The following is a 20,914-nucleotide window of genomic DNA, read 5'->3' on the forward strand; positions in this document are numbered from 1 at the left end:
TATAACAATAACTATATATGGGGACAGCACAAGCCTTAGTTGCAAGGTTACAATCTCCCTCCACATTTCCTACCATGACAAGTGGTTTTTTTTGTTTGTTTGTTTGGTTGGTTGGTTGGTTTTTGTTTTGTGAATAAGTGGAGGATGGGGCTTGGACCTTGTGTGGATTACAGGGGTTTAAATGCCATCTCAGTGAAGTACCCTTATCCATTGTCTCTTGCTCCCTCAGGTCTCAAGCAGCTAAGAGGTGCCAGGTATTTTACTAAACTAAATCTACACAGCACATATAATTTGATTCAGATCAGGGAGGGAGATGAAAACTGCATTCACTATGGACTTTGAGTGCTTGATTCTTCCATATGGCCTAACATCCACTCCTTCCTGTCTCAGGCACTCATTAATGACATCCTACTAGAGTTGTACCTATGAGAGTGCCATGTGCATGATGTACACCAGATTCAACATATCCTCTTATAGAACAATATCCACTGTGAACAGGAAAAGTGTGAACAGCAGGTGCACCTCTTAGGGACATCATAGGTGGGACTTGCGTGCAACCCAACAAGGTCAAAGCAGTGACTCAATGGCCAGTTACATGTCATTGTGAGCTCACACACCCCCACGAGCAGCAATCACCGCACTGGGTTACAACACACCTCCCCTTTGCTTCACATATTTCACTATTTCCCTTGACCTGAGTACTGATTACACACAACTGTTCCCAATCTCACCAGGGCTTCATAACAAACAAGTTACTTCCCGCAATGCTTCACATTATCCTGCCAGCCAGCCTAAAGCTATGGTTGCTTGTTTCCTGATATGAACCATTTCTCTACTGAGTCCCTTCAGTTCTTCACATGTTGTTTGTTTTCCTTTTTGTTATTCTGTTGGGCATGTTTGGATTCATTAACAGAATAAAAAATAAAGTGCACTTAACCGCTCATCATCTCGCTCCCCTGCCTCGCACGATCACAAGCACCCTGCCCAAAATTGCATGTCCCCAGCAGAAATCACAGCTCACAGCTTTGTGTTAGCATCTTGTCTTCAACTCCCTGGCCTCAAAATGCATTTAAGCATTCACTATAGCAAAAGCACTTGCTAGAACTATGTGTTCAATATACTGTTCCTAATTGTTGCATCGGGTGTGTTAAGTCATACTGCTCTTTTATTTAGCCCTTCCACCACCCCTTGTTTTCCATGGTTTCACAGCTTATTTGTGGGCTAACTGAGCTGAAATATGTTGCAGCACAAAATGTGTATCTGCTAGTATGCCATATTTGTTGTTTAAATTGATGCCTGCTGTGAAAATCCTCAGGGGTACACTAATTCTATTGGAGTGTGTTTTAGTGTTTTTACACAGCATTAAAAGCAGAAAGAGATTAATTTGCTATGGAAGCTGACCAAATATGGTCAAATGGTGAACCAGGATCAAAAACAGGAAGTTTGACAGGTGTTCAAATTTTATAGCTACATAGCAATGAAAAATTATTTATAAAAAAATGTATTAGCTGAACAGAGATAATAGACAGTCCTTGAGAACACCTGTTATTCGTGATGAAAAGGAATTTCAGAGTTAAATTTGTTAACAAGATGGATGGATATCTCCAATGATGTGGCATTACCTGTAACGCCAAGACAATCATTTGTGTTGACTTTAATTTGCTAAACTCGTCACCCAATGGCTATTTGGTGGAAAAAACGTGATGTTATATGTTATGAATTAAGGTAATCCCTTATTTCAAAGCACAAATCCCATTGATTTACTGTAGGAGAGAGGTCCCTTGGCCTGTTACAATTTGTCATCAAATCCATAGAACTGCTAGAACTCAAAAGAATGCCACCATGTCCTTCAGTAGCCAAACTCCAAGTCAGCAGGTGCACATCCAGCCAGAAAAGAGCATGGACAGATGGTACAGAGCACATGGTAAATTCCTGTTCACTAACATGACTGGTTTGTCTTAGATTGCTCTACTCACCTGATGACATCAAACACTGTTCCTGGATGCCTTGGAGATTTTAGGCCATCACCATTGCCATTAGCTCTCCTGTAAGACTATATTTGAATGTTTACTGTGCAGATTCTGAATAGAACTTATAGCTAGTTGGTTCTCACTGAAAAATCTCAGTACCTCTGCCAAATATTTTTGTAGTCATTAGCTCCTAATTTGTACTATAGTAGATCCTCTTGTAAGTAAGCTCCTCAACTCTCCGGCCTCAATGACTACTACCCTGTTGCCCTCATATCAGTCGTGATGAAGTGTTTTGAGAAGCTAGTCAGAGATTTCATCACATCTTCACTGCCAGCCTCCATGGACCCACTGCAGTTTGCATACCGCCACAACCGCTACACTGATGATGCAATTGGGAGGGGTAATTATGTTAAAATGCTGTTTGTCGACTACAGTTCAGCTTTTAACACCATCATCCCCTCCCTACTCACTACTAAGTTGGAGGATCTAGGACTGCATATATCCCTGTGTGACTGGATCTCCAACTTCCTAACAGACAGACCACAATCAGTACGGGTGGGCAACTGTGTCTCATCCACCCTCACCCTCAGCACTGGAGCTCCTCAGGGTTGTGTCCTAAGCCCCCTGCTCTACTCACTGTACACCTACGACTGCACAGCCACTTCCAGCTCCGCCATCATTGTCAAGTTTGCTGATGTTACCGTCGTCATGGGCCTGATCTCGGACAACGATGAGAGGGCCTACCTGGAGGAGATTAAACACCTGGAAAACTGGTGCCAGGAAAATAATCTCCTCCTAAATGTCAGCCAGACAAAGGATCTGATCGCGGATTGCAGCAAGAAGCAGGAGCTGCACTACCAACCTGTGAGGATCAGTGGATATTTTCAGGTACCTTGGTGTTCACATCTCGCAGGACCTGTCCTGGTCCCACCACATCAGCTCCCTGGCAAAGACGGCTCATCAGCATCTTTACTACCTCAGACGCCTAAGAGACTTCACACTGCCCTCCATGGTACTGCGGAACTTCTACACCTGCACTATCGAGAGCATCCTCACGGGGAACATCACAGTCTGGTTTGGGAACAGCACCAAGCAAGACAGACAAGCTCTCCAAAGGGTGGTGCGTTCAGCAGAACGCATCACTCATACGGAACTTCCTGACCTGCAGAGCATCTATTACAAGTGGTGCCAGACCAAGGCCAAGAGGATTGTGAAGGACCCCACCCATCCCAACAATAGGCTCTTCTCTCTCTTGAGGTCAGGGAAGCGCTTTTGCTCCCTGATGACCAAGACAGAGAGACTGAAGAGGAGCTTCTTCCCACAGTCCATTAGGGCCCTGAATGAGGGAAACTGATAAACTGTGGGGACCACCACCACCATGTAACTGTAAATATGTCAGTTGTAAGTTGGAACTGTACATTGTGTACATACATTTATACATATCCATATATACATTGTACATTGTGTATATAAACATATACATATATTGTACATAAATTGTTAATATATTTTGTATATAGATAGATAGATAGATAGATAGATAGATAGATAGATAGATAGATAGATAGATATTTCCCAATACACCCCTATTTTTTTCCTGTTTGGACAGAGCACTCTCAAACCATTTCACTGCGAGTTATACTGTGTATGACTATGTATGTGACAAATAAACCAAACTTGAAACTTGAAACTTGAAGTTTTGCAGCAAGCTAAAATTACAAGCAAAAGCTAATTTATTCATTATGTGTTATTAGTTTGCCATCTGGTGTTGACCAGAGGCCATGATGACATCAGGTAAGGATGCAATTTACTCTCTAATGGAGTAGGTGGAGGTGCACTATGCCTTTCAACTCTAAAGAAGCATTCACCTTAATAAAGAGATGGATTAGATGGGGCCTTAAAATCTTTTTTATTTACACGTGCATAGTGTATTCACAGTGGCTTGAAAGCAAGACAGTCACAAAGGGATTTTGCTTCCAATTTAATTTATTTATAACACAGTTTTATTTATTAGGGTGGTAAACAGAGGAGATAGATAAAAGCTGATAGAAGTGCAAAATCTTGCTAAGACTATTAGATAAGTTATTTCCATTTGTTATGATTATCACAGTTGAAAAACCTCCATCACTGCCATCTAGTGATTTAGTAATGGGGTATTTTACATTCAGATATGCCTCACCTTTAGCTCAATCTATATCTATATATATATATATATATATATATATATATATATATATATATATATATATATATATACACACACACACACACACACACACACACACACACACACATACAGCCTGGCCAAAAACAAAGATCACCACCTCGATTTAACTAATCAAATAGGTAAGAGCCTTCCATTGGATAATTACTGCATAGGTGATTATGTTTCAGGTGGCAACAAGTTATATAACCCTAACTGATGCAGTGAGTAGCTTCTCATTTGTTAAACATCCATGTCGAAAGACATCCTGTGGTCATGAAAAACATGTTAATTTGTTTCAGAAGGGTCAAATTATCGGCATGCATCACGCAGAGAAAACATCTAAGGAGATTGCTGAAACTACTAAAATCGGGTTAAGAACTGTCCAACGCATTATTAAAAAGTGGAAGGACAGTGGGGAAACATCATCTTAGAGGAAGGAATGTGGTCTGAAAAAAATCTTGAATGATCATGATTGGTGATCACTTAAACGTGTGGTGAAATCAAATATTAGAAAAAAAATAGTAGAACTCAGGAATATGTTTCATAGTGAAAGTAAGAGCATTTCCACACGCACATTGTGAAGGGTACTCAAGGGATTGGGACTGAATAGCTGTGTAGCCTTAAGAAAACACTTGTCAGTGAGGCTAACCGGCAAAAACGGCTACAATTTGCTAGGGAGCATAAAGATTGGACTCTGGAGCAATGGAAGAAGGTCATGTGGTCTGATGAGTCCAGATTTACCCTGTTCCAGAGTGATGGGCGCATCAGAGTAAGAAGAGAGGCGGCTGAAGTGATGCACCCATCATGCCTAGTGCCTACCGTACAAGCCTATGATCTGGGGTTGCTGCAGTTGGTCAGGTCTAGGTTCAGCAACATTATGTGCCCAAAGAATGAGGTCAGACTACCTGAATATACTGAACAACCAGGTTATTCCATCAGTAGATTCTTTCATCCTTGATGGCACGGGCATATTCCAAAATGACAATGCCAGCATTCATCAGGTTCAAATTGTGAAAGAGTGCTTCAGGGAGCATGAGACATTATTTTCATACATGGATTGGCCACCACAAAGTCCAGACCTGAACCCCATTGAGAATCTTTGGGATGTGCTGGAGAAGACTTTGTGCAGTGGTCCAAATCTCCCATCATCAATACAAGATCTTGGGGAAACATTAATGCAACTCTGGACAGAAATAAATGTTGTGACATTGCAGAAGCTTGTGGAAACGATGCCACAGCGAATGCGTGCCGTAATCAAAGCTAAAGGCAGTCCAACGAAATTATATATATAAAGTCACTGATATGGGTTACCCCTCTTGTACTGAAGGTAATAGTGGCAATGGCACTATTACAGCAATTGCTTCACTGTTGTGTTGTGCTGAACTGCGTCCAGAGATTTTCAGTAAAGCTAATCTGCCCCTAATGTAACTGCTCTTGTACAGTGATTGATATTTGGTGTGTGAAATTTCATCCTTCTAGAAGACAACACAAAAGAGGCAAAGTAAAAAAAAAAGGAAAAAACTACTGTAACAAAGCAATTATTTGAGGGCAAACGTATCAATCAGATCTGGTAAACTACACAGTATTGCATCATTCTTCTGGCAGTTGGGTAAGTTCAGTGTTTTACAGTAAGTTCCCAGTTTCACAGTAAGTTACAGTTTCATAAAGATGGAGAAAAAAAAGAGAATGCTGTTTTCTACAGCATCCTGTATTATTCTGGCCAAAAGAGCACAATGTTAATATGAAATATAAAGTTGTTCCTTGTGCATCCAAGAAAAACCATTATGGGAAAAAAATGACCCATTATGGGACATATCCTAAAATGATGGATTTACACCCATTTATTCCTTAATATACCCACAAGAACACAAAAGACACCAAATGCATAATTTCAGTTTTAGAAACACATCTAAATAGGTGTAAGGTGGGCTCAAACTGAGGTCAGCTAGGTGATGACACCAACAGCTTACTGGGTAAGCAACCATGCTCTAACAATAGTAGGCCCCATGCTGAGCGTGGAAAAAGGGAGAATAAAGAATGCCACAGGAAAAAATGGCAACCCCGATGCACTGGGGAAAACCAAACTAAAACTTCCCTAACAAAACGGGGAGGAACTTGAATGGCTAAGGGAAGCCTTGGGAGAGATACAGACTCGAGAAGGAAAATTGGAGAGGGGAGGGGACATGTAAAAACACAAACACCCTCACAGACAAGAAGTGAGGTGTGGCACAAGGACTCACATACCTCAGTATCTGAAGTTGCTAGCTAGTGGCTTTAGCAAAAACCCAGCAGTGAATGATTAGGTCACTGGGCTTATACAGGTCTAGCCAGCAGTTGGGCGTTAAGCCTGATTAGTGGTGTGCCTGCCTCAAGGCCTCCCTCTGGTGGCCGGAGGGGGCCTCAGCCTGGCACCAACCCTTACAAGAGGTTCCATGGAGAAGTGAAGCCGACGGCAGAAATGGCTCAGTAGCTCGAGCATGTCACGAGATGGACAGATAATGGAATTGTGAACATGACTGTGAAGTGATTTAAGTTGACAATGAAGCAAAAGTAAAAAAAACCAAACAAACATGGATTCAAGTGACCCACATTACACTTACGTCATTACCAGAACAAATGTATATAGCAGGGTGGCAGGACTGATGGGATGAGTAGGAGTGAAGGACCTTGACAGTCTGCACCCTCACAGGTTAACTAGGAGAAATAGGCCTCCTAGATGTACCAAAATGTAGATGGGGTGGAACGAAGAAACAGAGGTGAACACTTAACTTAAAAAAATAAATTAATTAATTAATAAAAAATAAAAAATAAAAAAAAATAAAATAAAAAAACATAAAGAGGACAAACGCTCCATAGATTTACCCACTCTGGAGAGTCAAACCCAGGGAGTCAGACGCTTTCCGCTAATTACCAGCGAGTTCAGAATACGTATAGCACACAACAAGACTTCACAAATGCGGTCTTTAAGAAGCTGTTACATAAACCTTTGGCTTGTTGGTGCCCTCTAGTGGCTGGCAACTGGCATTGCAAGCCACCCATTACAAATACGGGACCTTTTCATGCACACTGAATTAGCATTAACTTCTTCAAGTATATTATGATTGTGGCATGATGTTCAGATATTGTACACATTCTGTGGAACAGTACTACTAAGGGAATGACACATATCATTTCATGTCATTTTTGTAACAGATGACACTGCAAAACTGCAAGGCCTTAGATCAAGAAGAGTGAATTGTGTATTGGCATAGGTATAGATTGTCGCAGATGGGACTACTCAATACTAAAAGTCTAGTGATATCAAATGTATGTTCAAAATGCTTTTGCAGTAAAATGCTTTTTTCTAACACTTAGCTCAAATATGTATTAGACAGCAGTTTGTCATGTCATTGTTAAAACAGTACAGGAAATACTACAGTGAATATTTTTTGAAGTCTTCACTTTTGTTCAATTTTACCTGCATCCTCACTTGGCAAGTAGTGTCAAATCAGTGTATTATTTCACCCTAAAATACAAAAGACAGCTGAGCTGCAATATCACATAATTTCACTCTACACGGTGTTATGACCCATCCTAATGTCACAAAAAATCTGTATCACATGATGCTTGTTGGAATATGTATTCATAAATGATTATGTATGTTTGACAGTTGTCATTGATGGCTTATGTAGGTAACATACAGTGCTATTCAGTAAAATGTTACCCTTTTTATTGTTTTATTTTTTTGTTTTTCTTTAGAAAGTAATGAAAGTGTATTTATATGTTCATTTTTAATTTATCTATTTTTTACTCATGTTTAAGTACATGAATAAAACTTTACAGATGCAATAAGAAGTATAAGTAAATAAAACATCTAAATACTTAAAGATCACTGGGTAAATACAAAGTATGAAAAGCAAGTCAATATTTCCTCAATTGTAGTTCCTAAAGCCCTTATAAACTCGGGAAGATTATTTCACAGCAGGGGCCCATTGAGTTAAAACACAATTAGCCAGTGTATGATAGTGTATGTTACTTTGTACTAATGGATGAAGAACTAAGAGTTTGTGAAGAGTCTGATAAGTGATGAGATCCAGTAAATAATCTGTTGCATTTTACATGTCTCTCTTTCCAGGAAAGGACTGTCAAGATTATACCCATTTTATATCCAATTATTGTTTAATTCTCAAAAAGTTTTACTTCTTCTATTCTCAAGCTACACCAGTAAAAACATTTTCTAGTGGATTCTTTCTCTGATTGAATCCAATTTAAACATGATAAAATAAGTATAATGTTAGTAAAATTGAATGGTTTAGATAGAAAATATTCCACACAATTTTGGACATAATGTAATAACAGTTATAATTTATTTGTATGTTTTGTGCTTTGTGCTGTGTGGCTATAATGGGTCTGTGGCACTCTATCTAGTAGGTCACATGAAATGATCTTTGCTGTGTGAGCCAGCTGGTTATCATGGGATGTTCTGTCTCCCACATAAACATAGAGCTGACAACCTTTCCCACTGTATCATATCAACCAGGGATATTTTAATTTTCCAAAATCAGCAGAATTTAAGAGATGGCTCAGTGATATTTAAAAATGTAGAGTTGCAAGCAGTCTTGGGCTTGGGTTTGAAAGAACACAACAAGAACACTGATATTTTCCATAGGGAATAAAGCAGATTAAATATCTTGTGAAATTAAAACTCAGAGAAACATGCACAGCATAGTATCAGATATATTCAAATAAGGCTTCAAAAGAGAGAGGAATGCTCATTATGAAATGTAACCCCATAAAGTCTGAAACCACAGGAGCTGTAATAAATGATATCATTAGATCACAGTGATTTATAGGACCTGACTTTCATCCTAAAGCTCAGTGCCCAGATAACGAACAAAACAGTGCAACTGAACAAAGTTTATTTAGGAAACACATTTTGTGCACAAATGTGATTCAGGGGACTTTATATAGACATGGATAAAATCATTCAGCTTGAACTGAAATGAGCTTGTAGAACTGATTAGTAGAGATTCACAAAATACTTCAAAATACAATTCAAACATAAGTCAAAAGCAATCAAATAATGAAATGAGGCACATGCAGTAAGCTGCATGTATCTGAAGTCAGGTCTGAGATGAGTGTCAGTGGCCTCTAACAAAATACATGGAGATGACCTAGCAGAATCTACAGTATGAAATGAATACTTTATATATAATGCTGATGATGGATTATATCGTTGTCATTATAATGACATGAAATTCTCAGAGTGGCAGGAGTGTCCCTTCTGAAGTTCACAGCATCATATTGAACAATGTCTCCCTCTGTGGTGTCTATAGGAAGTTTTGTGGGAGGGATATATAAACATGCTAAACTGGGAAAATTATTGAACTTATCAAGGAATTCAGACCGCTATCACACTTACCCTCTGCTAGCATCACAGCCAAATTGGAAACAATGCCATTTGTGTTTTTTTAAAGAATGAATTTAAAAAAAACTTTCATCAGGGTTCTCCTCCTTGATATTGTGGTTTACTTGGCAACCCTGTCATGTGCTCTTTGTTTTGGCCCCATTCCTGGTATACTCCTTGTTATACATTTATTAATCATGTTTTGGTTTCAACTGTTCCGAGTTTGCCTTTGTTAGTCACTCTATTTAAGCCCTGTTTCTTACCTTGATGCTAGTCAAGGTTTGATAAGCAGGTACTACATCTGTGTGTCTTCCTTGTTTTTGTTTTGTTTGGTATTCTGCTTTGTGGTCTGTTAGTTTCTTGCCCATTTGTGTTTTTGCTTCTGTAATTAACTTTTGTGTTTTGTTTTTGGCCATGATTCCAGATCTGTTCTACTTGGTTGCTCGACTCTGGACTGTTCTCAATATTTTGTTTGTGGATTTGCCCTGAAGAAACATTGTTCTTGTAAGCATTTGCATCCACCTCCCTATTGCTCTGCATTACAACCACAAACAGTGAGTATATGTGTGAGACCTGTAAAAACCTGATATTTGACTACATTTGTTCAAATGTTTAAAGTAATATGATTACTGGTGCTAATATCACCTATGTAAGGTGACCTAAACTGCACTGATGTTAATGTTTAAAATGAAAAGTTACTCTCTGCTGTATTTTTCATTTACTTTGTAACACTCCCTTTGTGTCACAATCAGTCCCTCCCAGTTTCCGTGTTCCGTGTTTTCCCTGTCTTGATTTTTTGAGCTCCATTCCATAGTTTCATTTTCTCCGCCCCTCATTTGATTTTCAACATCTGTCCCTCGTTTAGCTGATGTATTTAAACCCTGTCTTGTGGGTGTCATTGAAAACAACAAATTTTCAGTTTTGTTTTGACCTTGACATGAGTAGTAAATTATTTAATTTATCTTTACATCTGCTGAGAAAATTAATCCAATGCATGTAGGGGGGGTAGTTACATAATTAATTAGTATTGAAAAAAAAAAAAAAAAAAGCATCACAGTTCAATTGTGTAACAGTAGATTATAAAAGAAGAATCAAAAAGGCAGTGTGCTACATTAATGTAGGATGGTAATTTATTGTCAGATGTGCGCCCTCAGTAGGTCAGTGAAAGGGACAGCCCAGCTACCAGTTTTAGCTGAACGCTGTGAACCACATTCCATGAAAACCCAGTTGCTGACACATGATCATTGATCTAAAACAAATAAAAAACCAAACCAGTAAACACACACAAATGTAGCACATTAGCCTCATATATGAATATAACTCTGCTCCATGTGTTGTTTGGTAACAGTGGCTTTAGTTGCCACTTTGCATTAATTATTAAGTCTTTCAGAGTAGAACATCTTGGACAGAGCTGAAATGGGTGAGCTCACACAGGTTTTGTGTTTTGTGCTGTGTGGCTATAATGGATCTTTTGCACAGCAGTAGGTCACATGGGAAATTATCAGCAAATGTGCGAGCCTGCTGGTTATTTTATCATGGGATGTTTCCTCTCCCATATAAAAAATAGACAGCAGACATCATTTTCCAATGTATCATATCAATCCTCAACATATATTTAATTTTTTACAAAACCAGCAGAATCTATTACACAGTGATTTTTAAATATTTAGAGTTGTAAGCAATCATGGGCTGAGGTTTGAAAGAACACGAGGTAAAAACATTGATATTTTCCATAGGGAATAAAGCAGATAAAATACATTTTGTTACTAAACTAAGAAAAACATGCAAGGCACTGTATAAGATATATTCAAATAAGGCTTCAGAAGAAAGAATCCATTATTAAATTCAAACGCATAAAGCCCGGAACCACGGGAGCTTTAATAAATCACATAATTAGAGTACTCCCTTCACGCTCAGAGCACAGTGATTATAGGACCTGTCTTTCATCCCAAAGCTCTCAAAAAAAAAAAACAATAAAAGTAAACAAAGTTTATTTATGAAAAATATTTCATACACGTGCAATTTAGGGTGCTTTACACAGACATGAATAAATCATTCAGCTTGAAATGAAATTCCCTTGAACACCTTGAATTGAAATCAATGTATAGAACTGATTAATAGACATTCCAAATATACATTAGGTCAGAAGCAATTCAATAAAGAAACAAGGTACATGCAGTAAGATGCATGAGGTTTAGGATCTGACTTTAGGTCTGAGATGTTACATTTCCTCAATTAAGAAACATAAAGAGATGACCTAGGATAACCTATAGTATGAAGTTAATACTTTATACATAATGTAGATGATGATGATAAACTAGCATCATAGAAGCACTTTGGAATTATTGTCATTATAATGATATGATTTGCTCACTGTGTGGCAGTAGTGTCCCGTTTGAAGTTCACAGCAGCATACTGAACACTGTCTCCCTCTGTGGTGTCTATAGGAAGCTTGGAAGGAGGGAGTGAGGACTCTTCCTGTCTGCAGTGGGGTATGAAATGAATGCTGGCATACTGAATTTCACCATCACCAGGTGATGAGGCTTTCTTTAAGGCGTCTGAGCTCATGGCCTGGGCTGACATGGGATCACTCTGAGAGAAAACATTACCGTGGGAAATAAAGCATGTTTTTTTGTCAGAAGGCTATATAATTCTAAGTAGTAAACAATTAAAACCCCAACTTAAATAGTTTTTCATTTAGATGACACTATTGCATCATTTTGTGTTTTAAAATTTTATCTTATTTTAACTTTTATCGCTTAATCTTTCATTTTATATCTTTAAATATATGTTAACTTTTATTTTAATATTCTACTTTTAATTTTAATACATTTTCTAACATTTTCCTATTGTTATACTGTGTGCACAATTATTAGGCAATAGAGTATTTCAACCATATGATTATTTTATGCATATTTTCCAACTCCAAGCTGTATACACTTGAATACTTATTGGATTTAAGCATATAAGGCGATGTTTATTTGTGAAATAAGGGAGGGTGTGGCCTAAGGAGATCAACACCCTATATCAAGTTGTGCATAATTATCATACAGCTTCTTTTCCTCAGGCAAAATGGGCCAAAAAAGAGATTTAACTGACTCTGAAAAGTCAAAAGTTGGAGTCTTTCAGAGGGATGCAGCACTCTTAAAATAGCTAAGATATTGGAGCATGATCACAGAACCATCAAACATTTTGTTGCAAATACTTAACAGGGTCACAAGAAATCATGTTGAAAAAAAAAAATTAACTGCCAAAGATTTGAGTAAAATCAAATATAAGGCAGCCAGGAACCCATTATCCTCCTGTGCTGTCATATTTCAGAACTGCAACATACCTGGAGTGCCCAGAAGTACAAGTTGTTCAGTACTCAGAGACATGGCCAAGGTAAGGAAGGCTGAAACCTGACCACCACTGAACAAGCCACATAAGGTGAAGCGCCAAGATTTGGCCAAGAAATATCTGAAGACAGATTTTTCAAAGGATTTATGGACTGATGAGACGAGAGTGACTCATGACAGACCAGATGGATGGGCCCATGGCTGGATCAGTAATCGGCACAGAGCTCCACGTTGACTCAGACACCAGCAAGATGGAGGTGGGGTACTGCTATGGGCAGGTATTGTTAAAGATGAGCTAGTTGCACCCTTTTGAAGATGGATTCAAAATCAACTCCCAAACCAACTTCCAGTTTTTAGAAGACACTTTATTCAAGCAGTGGTACAGGAAAAAGTCTTTATCTTTCAAGTATACCATGATTTTTATGTGGGACAATGTATCGAAGTACTCCACAGCATGACTAGCCAGTATGGAAGGCTTATGACTGTTATTAAAAAGAAGGGTGGCTATATTGATCACTGATTTTTTATTTTTTTATGTCAGAAATGTTTATTTGTACATTTTGAGTTGTTTGTTTATTATTCTCACTTTAATGGATGAAAATAAACAAGTGAGATGGGAAAATTTCTGTTTTTTTTATTTAGTTGTATAATAATTCTGCACACTAATAGTTGTCCAATAATTAAGTACACACTTTCTCCTAAGAAAGCCCAAACTTCACTCTTCCTTTCTTAAATATTCAGGTTTGAAGTTTATTAACATTTTGGTGTGACCAAGAGCATGGTTGTTGTTCAATAATGAAATGAATCCTCAAAAATAAAACTTGCCTAATAATTGTGCACACAGTGTATGTGGTAAAGTCATTCCTGAAGTGATAGATCTCAGGTTGTAATAAGTTTTTATCTTGTTTTACATTATTTTACATCTGATGGGAAGCACTTTGAATCCTGTGTGTGATTGGCCTTGCCAAGCTGAGCAGAGTAATACTTCAGTTATGGCATTAATGGGCTGGAAAGGGTCTTAAACAGGCTTACCTGTTCACCTGCCCCAGTCTTCTTGTGGCCTTTAGCTGAGCTGGAGTTTCTCCTCCTGAGTACACAATCAACAGCACAGCACAATATTCATACAGAACAAAAACAAGCATTCATTTGAAATGCATCTTTAAAGATGGTAAACTGCAGTGTTTACCTACCACACCCACAGAGCTCCTATAATGAGTCCTAGAGCCAGAAAGACTGTGATAAAAATCAACATCATGATTTCCTCCAGGCCTTTCTCTGGGCTTCCTGGACCTTCCAATGTAGTAATATTGATAATAACAGTTTACAGCAGGGAAATGATAAAAATATTTGCATTTGAAAACCATATTACTACCAATTTACCAATTTCAACCTTCCACCTATTCTGTAACAGCTCCTACCACACCTGAGCTATTAAGACTCCTGAACACCTGCTCCAGGTGAATTGGGAGCTGGGTAAGAACAACACATGTGGGCCATCTGTGGGGTCTAGAAAACTGGTTTGGATACACTGTCTTGCAGGATTCACACTGTATCCTGACATCCACATTCATAGACACTGCAGCAGGACAACAGAGCTCCATATCATCAATTTCTCTCTCACGGTACAGTCCTGTACCTGCAGCCCCTTTAACTTTATGTGGTAGCTCTGTGCTAAAGTTACTGGCCTACTAATCAAAAGGTTGCCAGTTCAAGACCCACCACCAGGTTGCCTCTGTGGGCTCCTGTGTAACACACTTATCCCTCAATTACTCAAATTGTTTTCAGTCATAATTGTGAGTCATTCTGGATAAAAGTGTCAAATAAATATAAATGTGGCAATGAGTGTAAAACCTGGAACTTACTTGTGACTCCAGGAGAAGCAGAAAATATCCTTCCAGACTGAGTGGTGATCTGAATGTTATATTCACTATTTCTTGTTTTGTAACTCACACCCAGTGAGACTTCTGTAAGAATCCCAAATTGTTACTGTATCATGTGAGTAGCTAATAATCAACAGAAACAATAATCGGACAAAAGCTCAAGAGAAATGTTCTTTCTTGGTGCATTTCACTCACCAACTGCAGGGGATTTGATATTCCAGCTGTTAACACCACAGGAGTAGTTGCCAGAATCAGTCTTACTAGACAAAACAAGAGGCTTGGGATTTTTGTAAGGTGTAAATAATTGTAGGTAAATGTTGTTCTTATACCAAAAGTAATAATCAGGTTCATAGGTCAGCTGGCAGGAAGTGCTACAGGTGAGGTTCACTGTCTTTCCACTCTGATCAGAGGTCATCCTCACCTGCAGGTCTGGATGGAGACACAGTCTATTACAAGTTCATAGAAATATCCCAAATCACTAAACATATTATAGCATTGTTGATATTACCTGCAACTGTTAGACTGATTGCTTTTGAACTGATATATTTCTCTTCATTTGCTGTGATGAGCAGGAAGTGATATTCCCCTGAGTCTGTGTGTTTTAGGCCTGTTATTTTAAGAGTTGAACTGTTTGCTGTGGTCTTAGTATCACTGACACGCCCTTTGTAGTCTACATCTGAACTTAAATCCTCTGGATGTTCTTGATCCCTCCATGTATCTTTCTGTTTTGGGCTAATCCAGATTTTCTTTTTTATGTTGATGTTCGGGTAATTGCATCTCAGAATTATTTCTGACTCCCGCAGAGCACAGACAGTCTGACGAAGGCATGAGACACTCTTATCCAGAGTACCTGAAACTGAAACAGTGCACCTTTATATCTACAATAATCCCCGAATGTGAAATCTAACACAACCTTACAGAATTTAACAGACTTTGAATTCTGAGAGCAAATATGACCTCTCTACTCTTTACTCTCTGAATGATTACATATTCCATTTTAATGTGTCAGAATTATATATTATATACACTATATGGCCACAATTTTGTGGATAACACTCTGAATTATTCAGGAGTTCAGGTGTTAAGGACACACACATTGCAAATAGGTGTATAAATTAGGCACACAATCATACAGTCTACATAGACAAACATGGGCAGTAGAATGGGTTGCATTGAAAAGTTCAGTGTCTTAGTGAGTCCAGTGGCACTCTCATAGAATACCACCTTTATCACAATTTCTGCCCTGCGTGAAGGAATTTTACACACATTGCTTACTTTATATTGTCCAACATATCAATGTTATGGCAACATTGGTCTGAAGCATTTATTCATTTGTCTGCGCTTATGTCTGAGTATAATAATTGCTGAACATTAGTCTGTCTCTCACCCCTGGTAGAACATAACACAAGATCTGAACAACAGGAACCATGTTCATGCTTACAGATGTCAAATATGACAGCAAGAGTGAGCTGGCTGCCTACCAGGAAGGGAGCAATTGAGTAACAGCAAAGGGGGCAGGGAAAACATGAGGGTGGAGAGGAACTATAAGAAAGCGTGATGATGTTCAGGGCTCGCTCTCCTGACAGTTCTCTGTGAGAGAGCCTGAGTCCCTTGTGCACAACGTATTAATAAAGCATTCAAATATTGTCTTCTGACTGAGGTGTGATTGATTTCCAGAGTTCCACCACACACTGCTACATCAGCGCCAGTGAACTCTAAACACTATTGTTGTGGAATAGAAGTGTCTAGCACCAAAACTAGCAAGGCCATAAATCACTGAAACTCACAGAGCAGAGCTACTTACTGCTGAAGTGTGTGAAAATACACCCTCTGTCACATAAATCTTCACACTGCATCTAGAAGCAACATCAGTGCAAAATTGCACTGGGAACTTGTCATTTATTTATCTAAAATGTACAAATTGAACCTGCATCACATACACAAAATGAACAGACTGCAATTTATTACCAAAAAAAAAAAAAACACACACATTTTCTAAAATATATATTTGGAAAGAGACATGTTTACAGTTTGTCAAATTCTTAGCTTGTTAACGAATCTTATCAGTGGCCTATAACTGAGCCTTCATTTGGATGGCAGGATTAGAGCAGGGATTGGGTTTGAATTTAGATTAGAGCAGGGTTTGAATTTGAGTTTAGATTAGAGCAGGGTTCCAGAAGTTTGGGGGGGGCTCTCTTTTTGTAGGGTCTGACTATGAGGTGACCTTACGACAAATTTGGTATAAATTAAACACTTGTTGTAGGTATTTTGTTTAGCTAGCAGTCAGAGTGTTATACTCCTATGGGTCATATGCAAAAATTGGAAGATTATTATATACAATGTAAAATCACCCCCCCCCCCCCCCCACCTCACACCCCGCGAAATAAAGGAAGATTAAAGAGTGAATTCCTACCTGGAATATACAGAAGAATGCTCAGTGGTAGAAGTACACATTTAAAACCATTTCTGCCTGTCCTGATTTCAAAAGCAGAAAATGTATAGTCATTTTAACAATTTTATTGCATAATCAACATTTTACATCAAATGTGGAAATGTAATTGTATGCAATTTCTTCATGTCATTTCTTCTTTATGGTTTTTCTACAGTGGGATTTGTGAGGTCCTTGCTTCAGGATAGAACAATTCAAGGATGGAATTATAGTGTGAGCTGCTAAGTGACCATCTGAGATTTCTGAATTGTACAAAAGAAGCTAAAACTCTAAATTATTGTCCCTGTATCTGTAACCTGATGTGCTATGAACTATAATTTGGGGGGGGGTGTTTGTTTACGTAATTAAGAAATAAAGATGAAATTAAGACAGCCCAAGAAAAGTGTTTTTGAATAACGGTGACAGTTCAAAGCCTCTCATACTGGAACTGTCTAGTTAATCAAATGTGTTGGCAGCTACCAGTTCCAACACTATTGACAGAATATTGCAGATGTGGATCTTTACATAGTGTGTAGCCTTTGAAACAGATCATAGTTGGCAAAGATCCAGACACACAGTGAGACTAATACAGACAGACAAAGCTTTTATGTAGGAATCCCTTAATAAGTGTATAATAGGCCACAGCTTCATTCAGACAGTTTTGATCAGGTTCTTATAAGAAATTAACTGAAACACACAATGGCTGTACCAAATGTTTGTATATATAGCTATATTTAGAATATAATATTCCTACTGAAAACCTCCTTTAAGAAAGCATTTGAAGACTGTATATGGAACAGTGTTGATAATTTTACTTACATTCTGTTGCAAAGACTTCTAGTCTTCTGCCTTGAAGGAAGTGAGATGTCAGAAGTGTGTGTGTAAGGTAAATAAATACCACTGCAACAGATATAGTTATGCAAGTCTAATGTACTTCTGTTTTCTGTTTAAAAGAAGGCAGAACTTTTTCAATCTGTCTCCATTAACTCACTCTGACATTTTAAGGATTATCAGACACTGGTCATTCTAGATCACATGAATGATCCAAAGCTTGCATGAATTCCTAATTATATGTGGCTGACAAGTTTGAGGTAGGCAAGGTTGTTTAGGGGACTATATATATATATATATATATATATATATATATACACACACATACATACATACATACATATATATATACATACATATATATATATATATATATATATATATATACACATACATACATACATACATATATATATACATACATATATATATATATATATATATATATATATATATGTATGTATGCATAATACATAGACAAGTCAGTAAACATACGATTATTTCATGAGTCTCTGTAGTGCTGTAGCTCTGTAGTGCATTTTAGGCATATTTAACATATGAAATAATTCAACGTGCATTACACTTTCAGCCGAGCAGTCATGTCACCTCATGTATTAAAGGTTTCTTGCTATTGTGTGTGACATCAGGTCAAGTGTGAATCCCAGGTCGCAAAACAAATTAACCATTAGAGTCGATTGATTCATTTTGCTCAAATGGTTTCAATGATTCAGAGTCAACATCACTATTTAACGTCACCTACTAATTGAATTTTGAAATGTTATCTCTTCATGTTGTAACCTGTTCAGAGTGTAACTCAGAGAAAAGGTCTAGCATCAAATGAAGTCCCACTAGGAACAGTGTAAATTTATGTGCTTAGAGCGTGTGGCTTACATAGCAGCATTTGTATTGGACTGCAACAACTTTGAATGACAACTATAAGCCTTTTTTTTATTTATTTCCTCATTGAAGTGAAATTATTTCTATATCTAAACAAACGAGGTAGGGACAAGGCTGAGATGATAATCCAAAAACAGAACAAGTCGTAATACTGGAAAGTCAGACAGAGAATGATTGGTACGCACATACATGTCATGGAAATACTTCACAAAGAACACAGGGAAATGGATGGGTATAAATAGACAGGTGAGTGACAGGAGAGCAGGCAACAGATGAATGCTGGGAGTTGGAGTTCGAGCTAGGGAACGTGACAGCTCCAATTTATGTCCCAGGCATTCACTGGTAATATTGTCTACTATGTGTAAAATTTGGCCTGGCTTCATTACTGTTGGCTGAAATAGCTACACAGGGGGGATTTGAATTGTACATAGAGTAATGTACTGGCAACACCAAGGTTATGTGTTAGAGAAGGTCCATGACCTTCTCTAGGGAATGTAAGAATCCATCAGGTGGACATTACCTTAATTGTTGAGCTAATGTGTAAGGGCTCCTTTATGGATATTGTGGGTATATGACCCCTGGAAGAAACCATGTGCAGATCCTTATATAAGATTAGTCAGATAAGATCTGATTCCAATGGTGGGAGGGGGATATTTAATATAAAGTAGTTTATACAATAACAAAATATGTTAAAGTGCAATATTGAGAAACAATAGTCTATGAAGAATTAGAAAAGGTATCAGACTGATTTCCTGCAGGATGCTATTTTATTGTCAAACGTCAACTATCAATACATCAGTGAGAGAGACGGACCAGTTTTAGCTGTATACTCTGGACCAAGTTCTAGAGAATCTGCACGCGCCAGTTGGTGATCTGTGGAGAATGTATTGATCTATTCAGTGTTAACAGATTCATATAGAGTTTAAATTTAAAGCTTGTTTGGCAGCAAAGCAAGGAATGGAAACAATACTGACTGAAGAGTATATTAGAATCATGTCAGCAATAGAAGATTGTTTAAGTGTAAAAAAAAAAAAAGCGTTAAACATTATTAACAGATTCAGTGTTAACAGTTTCTTTGCATGCATGCTTGATTTCGTTCCAATATTAAATGTTGTCAGTGCGAACAGTAACATAATTAGCTGCTGTTAGCAATAGAAAAGATACACATGGTGTTCTGAGAAACCAGAGATACCAGTGTTGCACTGGCGGCGCGGTAGCACGCAGCGGCCACTCCAGGTCCGATAATGGTGCTATTGTGCTACTATCTGTCGTCTATACTACTTTTTTACAGCAACTTAAACCACACATACATGCAAACAACCAAACTCCATGTATACCACCGCCATAGCCTGCTACACCTAAGACATAATGCACAAACCTACCTGGACGACGGCGCGCTTCAGACGCTCTGTGAGCTCGGGTTGCTATGCGTACCAGGCCTGCAGACCACGGCGTCGCCTAAGTCCGAATGCCGAAGGGGCAGACACCGCAAGCGGTGTGCAAGGAAGCAGAAGCGGGGGAAGCGAGCTGGGGTCCGTGCTAGGCTAAAAGCTAATCCTAGCAGGCCAGCTCTACTATCTCTATTCCTTTCAAATGTCTGCTCCTTGGATAATAAACTGGACTGCATCAAAGTCCAGCAGACTACAAAGCGAGAGTTCAGAGACTGCTGTGTTTTAATCTTTGCTGAAACATGGCTCAGCGACAGTATTCCAGACGCCGCCATTCATCTGGATGGATTAGTCTTAATCCGTGCCGATAGACAATGCGCTCTCCGGCAAAAAAAAACGGCGGAGCAGTATGCATTTATATCAATGAGTCCTGGTGTAAAAACTCTGTGCATGTCGTTAAGTACTGCTCACCGCTGGTGGAGTTTGCTATTGTCAGATGCAGACCTTTTTATTTACCGCGGGAATTCACCTCCGTGTTTATAATGCTTTTCAGGACTGTTTTGAGCAGACGACTTGGATCACGTTCAAGG

At 38.4% G+C, this 20,914-nt stretch overlaps 1 protein-coding gene across 5 annotated transcripts; it reads right to left on the reverse strand.

Annotated features, from left to right (window-relative positions):
- Window positions 1-9,057: 9,057 nt before the first annotated feature.
- On the reverse strand, window positions 9,058-20,707 carry LOC113590183 (uncharacterized). Of its 5 annotated transcripts, none has more exons than XM_035533281.2 (11): window positions 20,319-20,707; window positions 18,028-18,057; window positions 17,194-17,255; window positions 15,289-15,636; window positions 15,110-15,209; window positions 14,976-15,001; window positions 14,763-14,864; window positions 14,091-14,190; window positions 13,933-13,987; window positions 11,937-12,154; window positions 9,058-10,811 (listed from the first exon to the last, which is right to left on the reverse strand). In XM_035533281.2, coding segments are annotated over exons 2-11 (1,074 nt in total). In that variant the 5' UTR covers window positions 18,030-18,057; window positions 20,319-20,707; the 3' UTR covers window positions 9,058-10,750. The 5 variants fall into 5 exon arrangements, with proteins under 5 accessions (XP_035389174.1, XP_081554234.1, XP_035389172.1 ...); XM_081698108.1 differs by adding an exon at window positions 16,585-16,636 and having other exon boundaries at window positions 14,976-15,209; window positions 20,319-20,700; XM_035533279.2 differs by adding an exon at window positions 16,585-16,687 and having other exon boundaries at window positions 14,976-15,209; window positions 20,319-20,700.
- Window positions 20,708-20,914: the final 207 nt, after the last annotated feature.

Source organism: Electrophorus electricus, chromosome 15 (assembly GCF_041902795.1).
Source record: "Electrophorus electricus isolate QZ-2024a chromosome 15, ASM4190279v1, whole genome shotgun sequence".
Lineage (NCBI taxonomy): Eukaryota > Metazoa > Chordata > Actinopteri > Gymnotiformes > Gymnotidae > Electrophorus > Electrophorus electricus.